Raw genomic sequence first — 14429 nt, 5'->3', positions numbered from 1 at the left:
TATACAGTATATGAAACAAAAACATGTATGTATATACATTTAAAAAGTAGAACAAATAACATTTTAAAACTCTACGAACCTTTTTATAATTAGGTGTGTGTGTGTGCGTGTGTGCGTTTGTGGGCGCATCACTGAATTGTTGACTCCTCCCTCTTTTTGTGACAGGCATCAATGTATCTTGCTGCTAGTAAGATACAATCTTGTTTTTCACCTAATATATATTGAAGTTGTGTTTTCTTGTTTAACATTTTGAAGTCAGGGTAAAGTATTTCAAATTTGGGATAAAATGTCTTTCTAATTTCTTCATAGTTAGAGCAGCTGGTGAGGAAGTGTTGCTCTGTATGGCTCTCTCTGGGCAGCCAGTGCTGTTGATATCTGCCCGTCTCTATAGTCAGAGTATGACTGCTCAGTCTGTACCTCGTCATCTGTCTTCTTAATTTACAGTCTTTCACTGTACTCAGATATTCTGCAGTTGTGTAGTCTCTATTTAGGGCCAAATAACATTCAAGTTTACATAGTTTTTCTGTTGTTTCAGTCCAATAAGTTAGATAATTTTATTTCTGTGCTTTTATAATTTGTTTAGGCCAAATTTTGTGGATGGATATTTCAGTGTCCTGATGCTGGCTGTTGTTAGTCATGTTAGTTTGTTTCTGCAGCTTCAGGACCATCTGAATCAGGGGACTTTTTTTTAAATAATACTGTATGTTTTAGCCTCAATACCTGATTCTAGAAGTTTTGACAGCAGACCTTCATGCCAAATTGAATCAAAGGCCTTCTGGAAATCTACAAAGCAAGCAAATATTTTGGGTTTTTTTTTGGTTAATGTATTTGTCAATCAGGGTGTGTAGGGTGAAGATGTGGTCTGATGTTCTATAATTTGGTAAGAATCCAATCTGACTTTTGCTGAGGACATTGTGCTCTGTAAGGAAGTGTACAAGTCTTGTATTGATGATATTGCAGAACAGCTTCCCCAGATTACTGCTCACACAGATGCCTCTGTAATTGTTTGGGTCTGATTTGTCTCCACTCTTGAATATGAGTGTTATGAGTCCTTGATTTCAGGCTTCAGGGAAATGACCAACACTCAGAACCAAGTTGAACAGTTTTAGTAGGGCCAATCTTAATTTGTGCTCTGTGTTCTTGAGCATTTCATTGATGATGCCATCTGGTCTACTTGCTTTTTTGTTTTTTATGGCCTGGATTTTATCAATCAGTTTGTTTTCTGTAATGGGGTAGTCTAATGGGTTTTGATATTTACCAATTGTATGTTCCATACGAATCATTTTTTCATATTTTGGGGTTTGTTCTGGGTTTATTGTAATGTCAATATAAAGTTGTTCAAAGTGATTTTTCCAGCTGTCTCTCTGATGTTTTTTATTCAAGTGATTCCAGTTGTCCCAGAAATTGTTAGAATTTACGGATTCTTCAGTAGTTTTGAGTTGATTTTGGATGTACTGTTCTGCATTGTTTGGTTGTCTGTGTTTTTGATTTGACAATTGCCTTAATTTTTTCCTTGTGGTTTTACAGCCTAAATCAAACCAGTTTTCATTTTCTTGTGTTGTTTTATGGATTTTCTTAAAGAATGTGAGGTTAGATAAATTGGTCAAATATTTAAATATATAACTTATGTTCTCCACAGCCAGATTGACACCATCTCGATTGTGAGGATAAATTCTGCCTAGATAATTGTCTATAAGTAGACACACTTTTGGATGGCCAATTGCTGTCACATATTTTTCTGTGCTGTTTTGTGTCCATCTGTAATTCTCTCTAATGTTGTACAGCTTACTGGGCTGTGAATGTATGTCTGAATTTGTTGTCCTCTTTAGGTAAACAGTAATTTGACTGTGGTCTGAGAGGGGTGTTAGTGGTCTGACTGTGAATGCTCTGAAAGAGAATGGATCTAAATCTGTGATCATGTAATCAGCTGTTGAGCAACCATGAAATGAACTGTAGGTGTACCTTCCAAGAGAGTCTCCTCTCACCCTGCCACTGACGAGTACAGACCCAGGCTTTGACAGAGCTCCATCAGAAGCTTCCCATTTTTACTCACTTGGTCATCTGTGTTATTTCTTGGGAAGTTTACAATATTTTGTGGGAAGCTCTGTCCAAAAATATAGTTATTCCCATTATCTGTGGTGTAGTCAGGAAGAGATCCTGTCCTGGCATTTAGATCTCCACAGATTAACACACTTCCCTGGGCCTGGAAGTGGTTTATTTGACTGTGGAGAAATTCAAAGATGTCCTCATTATAGTATGGGGATTCAGAGGGAGGAATATAGAGAGCGCATAAGAAAACATCTTTAGTGGTTTGGATAAGGTGCTTGTTGATTTTGAGCTGGATATGTGATTCTTCTTTTTTTAATTGTTTGGATGTATTGTATTTGTAAATTTCTTGTTTGTGCCAGATTATGATGCCCCCTAAATCTCTTCCACATGTGATTTTTTCATGATTTCTAGAGGATAAAAATATTTCACAGTATCCTTGGGGACAAAGAGTGACTTCATCAGTTTTGTGCCATGTTTCCTGTAATATTATTATGTCCATGTCTGAAATGTTTTTTCTAAAATCTGAGGTTTTAGTTTTGTTACCAAAACTGGATGAATTAATACCTTGTATGTTCCACACTGTAATGATTAATGATCTCATTTTGTCAACAAATGTAAAAATGAAACAATCTTAATATTGCAATAGAGCAGCAGTTCTCAATTCCAGTCCTCGCGCCCCCAGCTCTGCATATTTTGCACGTCTCTCTTTAACACACCTAATTCAGATAACCAGCACGTTAGAAGTGAGCTCCGTGCATGAACTGTGTTCCCATTGACATGCTCCCTACTCCCTGAGCAGGAGAAATCTGTTGAAGTTACCTCACTTCGGAACATTCATTCACGGATTTGCGCTACGCAATGTCTTTACACACGGACAAGTTGTGACATCATATACCTCTGTAAATAAATAATATTTAAATTCACGTCTCGCACACTTAAGTGCACTTTGAATGGAACATATACGTTCACTTCAGAATCATGGTGGAATATCCTGTGATGTCCACTTCACAGGGCACTAACGTTTGAATAGAACAAAAGTCTGAAGCAATAAGAGAAACGTACAAAATGTGCAGAGCAGGGGGGCGCGAGCACTGGAATTGAGAACCGCTGCTCTAGAGTGATACAAACCCAAGTCCAACACAGAGTACATGTGTATACATAGATCTACACATTTTTATATTGTGTGTATGTCTTTTACTCACTACTACTGTTCCAGCCGTGTGTATAAAAGTCTGAGGAGGTCCTTAATCTCTACCAGGTTGATTGGGTTTGGCCCTTTTAGGGCTGCAGCATAACTCCTCTGCTCCTGCTGCTCGGGCCGGTGGGGGTGTGGGTGTGGACCAGGCTGCTGCTGCTCTGCCGCGATGCTGTCGTTCCTTGCTGAAGCTGCTCTGGGTCTTTTGTGGTTGTGCTGATGTTGGTCCCAGGAGAGAGGGCCCTGTGGTGCAAGGTACTGTTGTTGGGGTCTCAGCTGCTGCGGTGTAGGCTGATGGTAGTAGAGAGCAGGCTGTGGAGTTTGAGGTCGAAGTACAGATCCAGGTCGAGGCTGAGGACGAGGTACAGGTACAGGTCCAGGGCGGTGGGGTGGGGTCATAGTGGCTTGGCCATAGGGTGCAGACCTGTGGGTAGGGTTTGTAGAGTACTGCTCAGCCGAGCCTGGAGAGATGATGTTCTGTGGTGCTGTTGGGGGAAAGCATCTCACTGGCTCTTTGGGGGGCTGCCAGGGGTTTGGCCCAGAGCCATGTCTTTAAGAGTTTTGGCAAACACACAAACACTGACTTTACGGAGGTGGACATGGTCGTAGAGGTGGCCGAGGTCCAGTGTAGGATGATGTGCCAGAAGAACATTTGGCATTCCAGCACTTCTATGTGAGATGTCTGCATTTACTCTATGTATGGTGCGAGGATGGAAGTCTGATCTGGGCAGGATGGTGGAGATAACTACTCTTGAAGTCAGGAAGATTTGTGTTGCTTTCATGGCCACCCATGTTACTGAATCTGCCACTTGCTCTTGTTGTGTCCGCAAGTCATCCGTGGCCACATGGATGTGACTGGGTTCACCCAGATTCTCTCTTTTCAGCTGCTGTAGGGCAATATCTGTTTTTGGGCACCAAAGTTTTAATGTTTTGTGGCCAGGAAAGAGCTGTTTCTCATTGATGAATTTGCCATTTGAATCAATTAAGATAATGACTTCTGCTTTCTGTGGGTCACTTCCTTGCTCTTGGGGGCCCTCGGGGGCCTCTGTCTGTGGTGTTGTTGGAGTGCTGGACTCAGGTGTTGGAGTGTGGGCTGCTGCTGTCTGGGTGGGTGGGTGGAGAGCTGGGCCGCTGCTTACAGATGCGGCTGAGGCTCTCTGTCTGTTCTCTCAGGCTTTGTATTTCTCCTTCTCTGAGCAGCAGCTCCTGTCTGACTGTTTCCAGTTCTTTATTCAGGGTCTTTCTGTCTTGCTGCAGTTTGCATACTTCTCTTTTTAGCTCCTCAACACTAGTTTTAAAGTCTTGTGTGAGGTGATTGAGTTTATTTTCCAGGTGTTGTAGGCGTTCACTAGATACTGCATGGGAGAGTGTTAGTTCCCTGAGCTCCACCTGATCTGATTGACAGACTGCTCCAGCTGTGGGTTGTGTTCATCAGGGTTAAGCTCCATCTCCTCGAGCCTCTCTCTTGAGCTCTGGGGGTCACAGCCTCCTGCAGCATCACTGTTTGCTCCTTGTGCTTGTTTCTCAGCCTCTGCCAGAGCTTTTAGGATGGTGAAGTTGGCCTGGAGAGAGCTGAGACATGCTTCAGTCCCCTGGAACATTATGGTTCCATTATGGAAAATATTTACAGTTAGAAATGCCCTGTTAGTGTCATTTTCTTCATAAATTTGGATTTGTCTGCCGTTACAGATGCCTAGTTTTCTATAACTTTTGTAGTGTTTACAGATGACCGTGTGCCAAAGATTGCAGTCTGTTGTGTAGAGGAGCAGATTAGTGATGATGGCTCTGTCCCCTTTTTGAGAAATGTCTGCCATCAGAGTCTCTGGGTTGTTCTTCAGCAGACTGTATTTATAGGTTTTCTTGTCTTTTGCGCTCCTGTGGGTAAGTTGTGCAGTGGGAGGGGCTCTCCTTCAATGGCTTGCATTGTTGTTGTTTTTTGTTTTTTCTGTAACTGTCACTTTACTATATTTCAATGTAACTAAAATAACTTTAGTCCTCCCTCACTAATTTGTAATAGTCTTTTAAAATGCAGAAGTAGCAAAGAAATGCACAGCTATCACGGTCACCTTAATATTCCTCTCACTTTTTTCTTTGGTTTGATATACAGGTCCTTCTCAAAAAATTAGCATATTGTGATAAAAGTTCATTATTTTCCATAATGTAATGATAAAATTAAACTTTCATATATATTAGATTCATTGCACACCAACTGAAATATTTCAGGTCTTTTATTGTTTTAATACTGATGATTTTGGCATACAGCCCATGAAAACCCAAAATTCCTATCTCAAACAATTAGCATATTTCATCCGACCAATAAAAGAAAAGTGTTTTTAATATAAAAAAGTCAACCTTCAAATAATTATGTTCAGTTATGCACTCAATACTTGGTCGGGAATCCTTTTGCAGAAATGACTGCTTCAATGCGGCGTGGCATGGAGGCAATCAGCCTGTGGCACTGCTGAGGTGTTATGGAGGCCCAGGATGCTTCGATAGTGGCCTTAAGCTCATCCAGAGTGTTGGGATTTGCGTCTCTCAACTTTCTCTTCACAATATCCCACAGATTCTCTATGAGGTTCAGGTCAGGAGAGTTGGCAGGCCAATTGAGCACAGTAATACCATGGTCAGTAAACCATTTACCAGTGGTTTTGGCACTGTGAGCAGGTGCCAGGTCGTGCTGAAAAACGAAATCTTCATCTCCATAAAGCTTTTCAGCAGATGGAAGCATGAAGTGCTCCAAAATCTCCTGATAGCTAGCTGCATTGACCCTGCCCTTGATAAAAACACAGCGGACCAAACACCAGCAGCTGACATGGCACCCCAGACCATCACTGACTGTGGGTACTTGACACTGGACTTCAGGCATTTTTGGCATTTCCTTCTCCCCAGTCTTCCTCCAGACTCTGGCACCTTGATTTCTGAATGACATGCAAAAATTTGCTTTCATCCGAAAAAAAGTACTTTGGACCACTGAGCAACAGTCCAATGCTGCTTCTCTGTAGCCCAGGTCAGGCCGCTTCTGCCGCTGTTTCTGGTTCAAAAGCACACGCCTGTGCACGGTGGCTCTGGATGTTTCTACTCCAGACTCAGTCCACTGCTTCCGCAGGTCCCCCAAGGTCTGGAATCGGTCCTTCTCCACAATCTTCCTCAGGGTCCGGTCACCTCTTCTCGGTTGTGCAGCGTTTTTTTTTGCCACACTTTTTTCCTTCCCACAGACTTCCCACTGAGGTGCCTTGATACAGCACTCTGGGAACAGCCTATTTCGTTCAGAAATTTCTTTCTGTGTCTTACCCTCTCGCTTGAGGGTGTCAATGATGGCCTTCTGGACAGCAGTCAGGTCGGCAGTCTTACCCATGATTGCGGTTTTGAGTAATGAACCAGGCTGGGAGGTTTTAAAAGCCTCAGGAATCGTTTGCAGATGTTTAGAGTTAATTAGTTGATTCAGATGATTAGGTTAATAGCTCGTTTAGAGAACCTTTTCATGATATGCTAATTTTTTGAGATAGGAATTTTGGGTTTTCATGAGCTGTATGCCAAAATCATCAGTATTAAAACAATAAAAGACCTGAAATATTTCAGTTGGTGTGCAATGAATCTAAAATATATGAAAGTTTAATTTTATCATTACATTATGGAAAATAATGAACTTTTATCACAATATGCTAATTTTTTGAGAAGGACCTGTATGTTTCGTTAGGCCTCTTCACTCTAGAGATAAAAAATTGCAAAAAAAAAAAATTAGGAGCTCAAGTGGATCATGACTTTCCAGCCAATGGAACTCTCTCTCTCTCTCTCTGTCCTGTAGGTTTCGACACCAGCATTTTGCCCATCTGTAAAGATTCTCTTGGGTGGATGTTCAACAAGCTGGACATGAATTACGACCTTCTGCTCGACCAATCAGAGCTCAGCGCCATTTACCTTGACAAATACGAGCTGTGCATGCGGCCGCTGTTCAACTCCTGCGACTCCTTCAAAGACGGAAAGCTGTCCAACAACGAGTGGTGCTACTGTTTCCAGAAACCTGACGGTGAGTTATATGATATTAGACATATACATTATATTGGGGAGTATTTCACAATGGGGAGCTAGGCATAATTTGAATGAGAAAAGTCACAGACACTAGAAACTGTTAAATGTGTTTCTCCAGGCATGCCGTGTCAGAATGAGATGAACAGGATTCGTTCTCAGAGCCGGAGAAAGACTCTGATAGGTGGGTGGATATGATGAACGCTGTTAGCTCCTCCCCCTGAATCCAGCATGAAATGACTTGTAATAGTGTGTGTGTGTGTGTGTAGGGGCGTATGTGCCGCGCTGTTCTGAGGACGGGTATTTTAAGGCCACTCAGTGTCATGGCAGCACCGGTCAGTGCTGGTGTGTCGACAAATACGGCAATGAGATTGCAGGATCCCGCAGACAGGGAAACCCTACCTGTGGTACAGACACTAAAACACACATCAGTCTTGTTTTAGGATTATCTGTATTTATTCATATTTTACATAGCCAATTGCACCTCGCTCTTTTGTCACTTAATATTTTATTTTGGGGGCATCAATCTATTTAATTACTTAGTATATAAAACTGATTCACACTGTTTTACAGTCACACACTGGTGATTGTAAAACAACATTAAAAGAAGACTTTTTTTTGAGTATGGATCATAGCTTTACATACTTTATGTAATATTTTAAATTATCTTTTATTTTTATATTTTCAGCTTTCATTTCAGTTATTTTTAGTAATTATTTTGTGCTTTTGCCTTTTTCTTTTTTTTTCTGTATAGCTTTATTTTTATTCCAATTTTACAAATTTTAGTACTTCAGTTTAATTGTTTTTACACCCACTTACCAAAGCAACAGTTTATGCTTGTTTTTATATTTATGTTCTATTTCATTTTAGCTTTATTTCAGTTTACATTTGTAATCTAATATATATATATATATATATATATATATAGCTTTAATTTGTTTACTGAAATGATTTTTAATGTTTTAATTTTGTGTTTTTGTTGTGTTTTTAATATTTTTTTCTGTATAGCTTTAATTTGTTTTTATTTTGTTTTGCTTTACTTTTAGTAATTGTAGTACTTCAGCTTATTTCAGCACTTTTGTTAGATAGATAGCTAGATTATTTCTATTTTAATTATATTAACTTTGTTTTATTTCAGTTAATTGTTGAGGCAGTTTTTATTTTATTTTAATTTTTTAATTTATATATATATATATATATATATGATATATATATATATATATATATATATATATATATACTGAAATTCCTGAATACTTTTAATAATTTTAGTAATTTTATTTTGTGCATTATTATGTATATTTTTAATATTTCTATAGAACTTTAGTGTGTTTTTTTTTTTATTTTATTACTTCAACTAATTTCAGTTAGTTGCCAAGGCAACATTTCGAATTTTCATTCATTTTTTTTTTTTCAAGTTTAAGTTTTTCATCTGATATTTATATTTTATTTAATTTAACTTACTTTGGAAACATTTTTAATTTTAGTTTTAGTCAACACTGATTTATACACACACATTTTGATTCCTGCAGCAAACTCTTACAGCTGAAGTTGTATTATTCAACAGTATTTCTGGAATTCTCTGTCAAAATGTATAAAATATCATATTTTATATATAATAAATGATCTTCCTCAGAACACACACGTGCACCCGCTATCTATCCGCCTGACACCTTCCCTTTCATCTGCCTCTGTGTATGTGTGTGTGTAGAAGAGGATCAGGAGACTTCTGGAGATTTCGGCGGTAGCGGCGGCGGCGCCGTGATTCTACTGGACGATCAGGAGGAGGAGTCTCCGCAGCGTGGGCGGGGCCGACAGAAAGAGAGGCGGGGTCGACTCCACCCCCGCGGGGCGATCGAGGACGACGAAGACGGAGAGGACGACGAGATGGGCTACGTCTGGTAGCTCCGCCCACCCATCTTCCGCTAATTTAACCAGGGACCCATGTTAAAATGCACAGTTCTGAAGCCATTCCAGCTCCGCCCCCTCAGACACGCCCCCTTCTTCTCATTCTGGATCTAAACTTGTCCTTCTCATTCTCTTTTTCTCTCTTTCCTCAGCCGCCTCTTCATGTTCTGTCCTCTGTTTTCCCCCGTTCAAACTCTCCTGGATCGCTCTTGCGTATTCTAGACCGGCTCTAGAGGGTAGATGTGCATGACGAGATTGTTTAGCATTTCGGGGGCTTCATACCAGTTCTACATAGGATCTTTTTAAAGGGTTCGTTCTCAGTGGTGATATGCATGAACGCCACTGCTGAATGCAGGAGATGACGTCTGAGACCTTCGAGGGCGAGGATCAGGTGGGCTTAAGCCAAACGCACACTACAAGACCGAAGCTCATCACGCTTTCATGTTTTAAATCTGCCACAAGAGGCTTTGGATCGTAGTGAACTCACAGCATTAATGTTGGTTCTGTGTGAGACACAATACAACTACAATACTAGTTAAAATTTTAAATCTGAGCAAAGAGCAACAAGGTAATGAGATTTCAGGAGAACGAAAATGGTGAATTTCTCCCAAAGCACTGGCTCATGCATTTTTTGGTTCCTTTTTATTTTTTGCTGCATGCAAAATCCATGCAAAAATGACCTGAAAGCCCTTCCTTTTGTGTGAGAATGAGGAGAGTTTGTGCAGGACGATCTTGTAATTAATGCATGTAGACTGTGATTAGTTGAGTATAATGTGCACACAAACAACACAAGAAACGGTGTAAAAGTGCACAGAGCGATGAGCTTCAGTCGGGTTGTGTGTGCTTGACTTTATGCTGCTTTCACGTCAGTTCACAATTACTGTAATTATAAAGCAAATCCCATGCATGCTACTGTGAACTTATAGTTGAACTTCATTGCAAAAAGTGCTGCTCTTCTTCAGTATTTTTGTTTTGTTTTATAGCACAAATTTTATTTCAGTTGATTTTATTTTATTTCAGCTTAATTTAAAGTTTCAAAAATAATTTCTGATGGTTTTAGTAACTTTGTCGTGTGCTTTTGTCATTTTTTTTTAATAATTAATATTTTTACATTTTAAAATAAATGGATAATTCATATTATTTATTTCAACCTAGCTTTTTATTTTAGTTTTATTAATTTTAGTACTTTTTAATACATTTCAGTTAGTTTCCCAGGCAACTTTTCTAATTTTCATTTACTTGATATGCAGAATGGCATAATATATATTGAGTTTATGCTTAAAAGGAGGAAAACATCTGCCAGTGGAGTCAGAAAAAGAATCTTCATTTTAATGAACTTGACTTCAAGATTATTTTTCTGACCCTAATGGCAGACATTTGTTCTTCTTTTAAGCATAAACTCACTTCATTTTGCTAAATTTGTCTGAAAACAAGACTTGAAGTGAGTTTATGCTGAAAACAAGAACAAATATCTGCAAATGGGGTCAGAAAAATCATCTTGTATATTTTTCTGACCCCATTAGCAGATAGTTATTCTTGTTTTAAACATGAACTTCTAAAGCTTTTCAAATCTGAGAATAAAAATCTTTGAAAACAAGACTTAATATGTCATTTTGGATTTGAAGAAAATATAAACTGATTTAAGAATGTTTAGATGTTTATACTGGAAAACGATAAAAATACTGAGGAAGAACAGCACTTTTTGCAGTGTTTACCATTGTGACATCATGTAAAACAACCAAAATGACTAGAGTTATTTGACTGCTTGTTTGATACGATTTCATTATATTGCAAGCAGATTTGCCTGGAGCCTTTTCTTTGTTTTTCAACATTTTGCAAAGGAATCTGAGCATAAATTCATGTATTTACTATCACAGATGAAATAGTAAGAAATCCCATCTGTGTCCAAGCATGTGAACAGAATCTGGTAATTGCAGTAATTGTGACGTGATGTGAGCGCGCCGGCCGTGAGCCTGATATTATCGTTTGTTTGTTGTCTTCAGCTGATGATTTCATTTCAGAGTCCTTCATTCTGTTTTTCTTTCACCGTCTCGGAGTGTTTAAGTGGATCGTGACCTTTGCGTCGGCTCTCTGTGCGATCCGTTCGCTGAAGCTGGAGAGTTTCGGCTTGACAGAAAACACAAAAGATAAAAAACCTCTCCACACCCACACCTTCAAAAAACCACCAAACAACTCCTCCCCCCGAAAAAAAAAAGAAGGAAGAATGAAACAGCGTGACGGCTGTCGGCAGATGAATTTGCCGTCGTTAGCGCATCCGTGAGACTCTGGGCCCTGGAGTCACGTCCGCCTCGAATCTTCATCTCATTCTGCATTCATCATTCGATCAAAATAGATGGATATGTCAAGCTTAAACAGTTTTAGAAGCACACGTGAGGTCTTCTGACAGGCATCACAACCTCCGCTTGCTGTTTTCTGCTTTTGATTTGCATACAGTTCTGAATTTCTTTCTCTCTCTTTTTTTTTTTTGCCGGTCTCACTTGCTCAGCATTCCCGCAATCCCCCGCTCGGCTCCTATAGAGAAGGAACTGGTGATGCACTGCTGTTAGACCGGATCGGATGATCCACGCTCCTCAAACACAAACACTGCAGTAGAGTTTAGTGCTGATATCAGATCACAGCAGCTTAGTTCTGTTCCTCTGACTATATTCACACACTCGTTTCTCAGCTTTCTGGCATGTCTTTTCTCGCTCATGTCAGCGGTGAGTTCTCCGCAGAAGGAGATGTCTTGCTCAGAGATCATAGACACCACTGCAGATGGATTTTACGAGGCATTTTGCACCCAGAGGGGAAGTTTCTGGGTGCTCCTGAGGGATTATGGGTAACAGAGGAACGAACTGATGGGCTTATGGCTTCCTAACACCTTTTTATTTTATTCTTTTTTCCTGTGTTCCTCACTGAACCTTTTCATTCCCATGTAAATGGTGGCTTAGCCTGGAGTAGGAGATACATTTAATAGATTAAGAGCAGTGAATAATCAGGCAAAAATCATTTACTGACACTGATGTTGTTCTAAACCTGTGTGAACAGGTTTTTGAAGAAAGTTTTCACTGCTTTTATACATTACAGCGAAAGCAGACAAAAAAAAAAAAAAAAAAATCATACAAGCATCATATAGTCTTGAAATGAAATTGGCATCAATGGTTCCACAAAGAACCTTTAACATCTATTCCACAAAAGGTTCTTTATATTGAAAAAACGAAGATAAAATGGTTGTTTTAAGAACTTTTCTCTAAAAGGAAAAGAAAGAAAAGAAATGCATTTCTAGAATCTTATTAGCATTTTATTAAATATATTTAAAACATGAGATATGACAACAGACACTGTTAGTTTTCGTGTAATTGGAGAGATTTGAGAGCTGTGGGAAGACAAAATCTTTCAGGTTTGGAACAACACAAGGTTTTTTTTCTTAAGTTACCCTAAAACAGGGCTGCACGATTTCAAATATTTATGAAATGTTAAATGCAGTATTAAATTAAATGCAATATTAAATATTATTTCAGTGTAGAATACTAAATAGCATATTTAAGAAAAGAATATTATTAATAAAATAAAAATAATATCAACTATAAAAATTACAGTGCTGTTTATGGATTTATTAATATCTTCTTTTTACAAATTAAAACTTAAAGCAACACTATGTAACTTTTTCTGTGTTCAAAATTTGCAAAATGTATATAATGAGCAAGTACATCATAAATTCATCTACCAAAGCGCCTTTTTGTCTTATCCCAAATCACTACGGTACATTTATAAGTGATTATTTTTGGACTATTGTAGCCTGTTTGGGTCGTCACCGCTGCGGAGTAACACATACCTGCGTAAATCGCCATAGACATAAACTTAGAGAAGTAGCTCCAGTTAAAATGTTCTTCTGCGGGATGCATGCAGTTCTGTTTATTAACCGCTAGAGCCCCAACATTTATATAGTGTTGCTTTAAAGCTTTTAAAAAAGCTTTTTTAAGAAAGACGTTTTTTGAGCTGCTCATGTGTAAATGAACACAGCATCACACGTCACTCTGAAATATACAGTACATTTACATTTTTAATTAAATCACAGATTAAATCAAATTAAATTGATTTAAACTAAGCCATATTGTGATTTTGTTTATTTTGTTTAATCATGCAGCCCTATCCTGAAATATGAGCATCAAGCTACAGGAAGTCCATCCTTCTTTCATTCTCTCTCTCTCTCTCTCTCTCTCTCTCGATCACATTCTCAGATGAAATCAGCTGTTGTCACGATAAGCTGAGAGCATCACACACACACAAACACCATATCTGATCTCTGCAGAACTGCATCATGGACTTCTGATGATAACAATGACCTTTCACCTTTGAGGTGACCTCTTCCCTCCTCTAGTGCTGCTGTGTGTCTGATGCCTGGCCTGCAATTGTAAACTTCCCCCGGCCCATCCCGCCTCTGCCTGCTACGCTCCTGTACAAAGGTGCAAGAAAAGCTTTGTCATGATGTTTTCACATATTTTACCAAACACACACACACATACACACACACACACACACACACACACAGGCGATCTGACCGCTCACACCTGCAGCTACAGATGAAACAGTCGATGGCCATATTTGCAAGAGTTTCCTTTGTTAATTCTCTATATTTTTTACTCTGTAAAGACAATAATTAATGTGTAAAAAAACAAGAAAAATGCTGAATGTTCAACTGGAGATGTAATTAATGACGTCATGTGGCTTCGTCCGTTTGCCTTGCCTGAGTCTGGATGTGTAAAAACCCTCCTGTGGTCCTGAGTTCAGTGTACAGACCCTCCTGTGTCTCTATCTGTCTGTCTCTCTCTCTATCCACCATCACAGTGCCGCTGTTCGCACCGGATTCACTGTTCAATCTGACCCAATGTGGGATTTAAACAGCCAAAACCGATAGCTAGGTTGCTGATCAGATTTAATGACAAAAAATGAGGTAAAATTAAATTTTGAAATGGAACATTCTAAACTCTTAAAAATAAAAGTTCTATATTGGCATTGATGGTTCAGTGGAGAACCTAAAGGTTTTTCAAAAGAATATTCACTTAAAGGTTCTTTAAGAAACCAAAAATTGTTCTTCTATGGCTTTGCTGTGAAACCACCCTTTGAAATCTTTATTTTTAAGAGTGTATTTTATACATTATGTGCTCAAAAATCATTAAACTACAAAACAGGACAGTTTTGAGTTCAGCACCCATGGCCATGATCTCAAAAATCAGCTGTGTAATCGCCA

General features: G+C 39.0%; 1 protein-coding gene across 7 annotated transcripts in view; it reads left to right on the top strand.

Moving 5' to 3' along the window:
* spock1 (SPARC (osteonectin), cwcv and kazal like domains proteoglycan 1) overlaps positions 1–10269 on the top strand; it is a 221201-nt gene extending 210932 nt beyond the window's left edge. For 5 of the 7 annotated variants that reach the window (XM_042737922.1, XM_042737921.1, XM_042737917.1 and 2 more), the window contains 4 exons: positions 7050–7271; positions 7392–7454; positions 7540–7677; positions 8982–10269. In XM_042737922.1, coding sequence (XP_042593856.1) covers positions 7050–7271; positions 7392–7454; positions 7540–7677; positions 8982–9175 — 617 coding nt within the window. In that variant the 3' untranslated portion in view covers positions 9176–10269. The remainder of the gene's footprint in view (positions 1–7049; positions 7272–7391; positions 7455–7539; positions 7678–8981) is intronic. The other 2 variants (XM_042737916.1, XM_042737923.1) reach the window with 2 other exon arrangements.
* Positions 10270–14429: the final 4160 nt, after the last annotated feature.

Source organism: Cyprinus carpio, chromosome B14 (assembly GCF_018340385.1).
Source record: "Cyprinus carpio isolate SPL01 chromosome B14, ASM1834038v1, whole genome shotgun sequence".
Classification (NCBI taxonomy): domain Eukaryota; kingdom Metazoa; phylum Chordata; class Actinopteri; order Cypriniformes; family Cyprinidae; genus Cyprinus; species Cyprinus carpio.
This window is presented reverse-complemented; position numbering and strand designations above follow the sequence as displayed.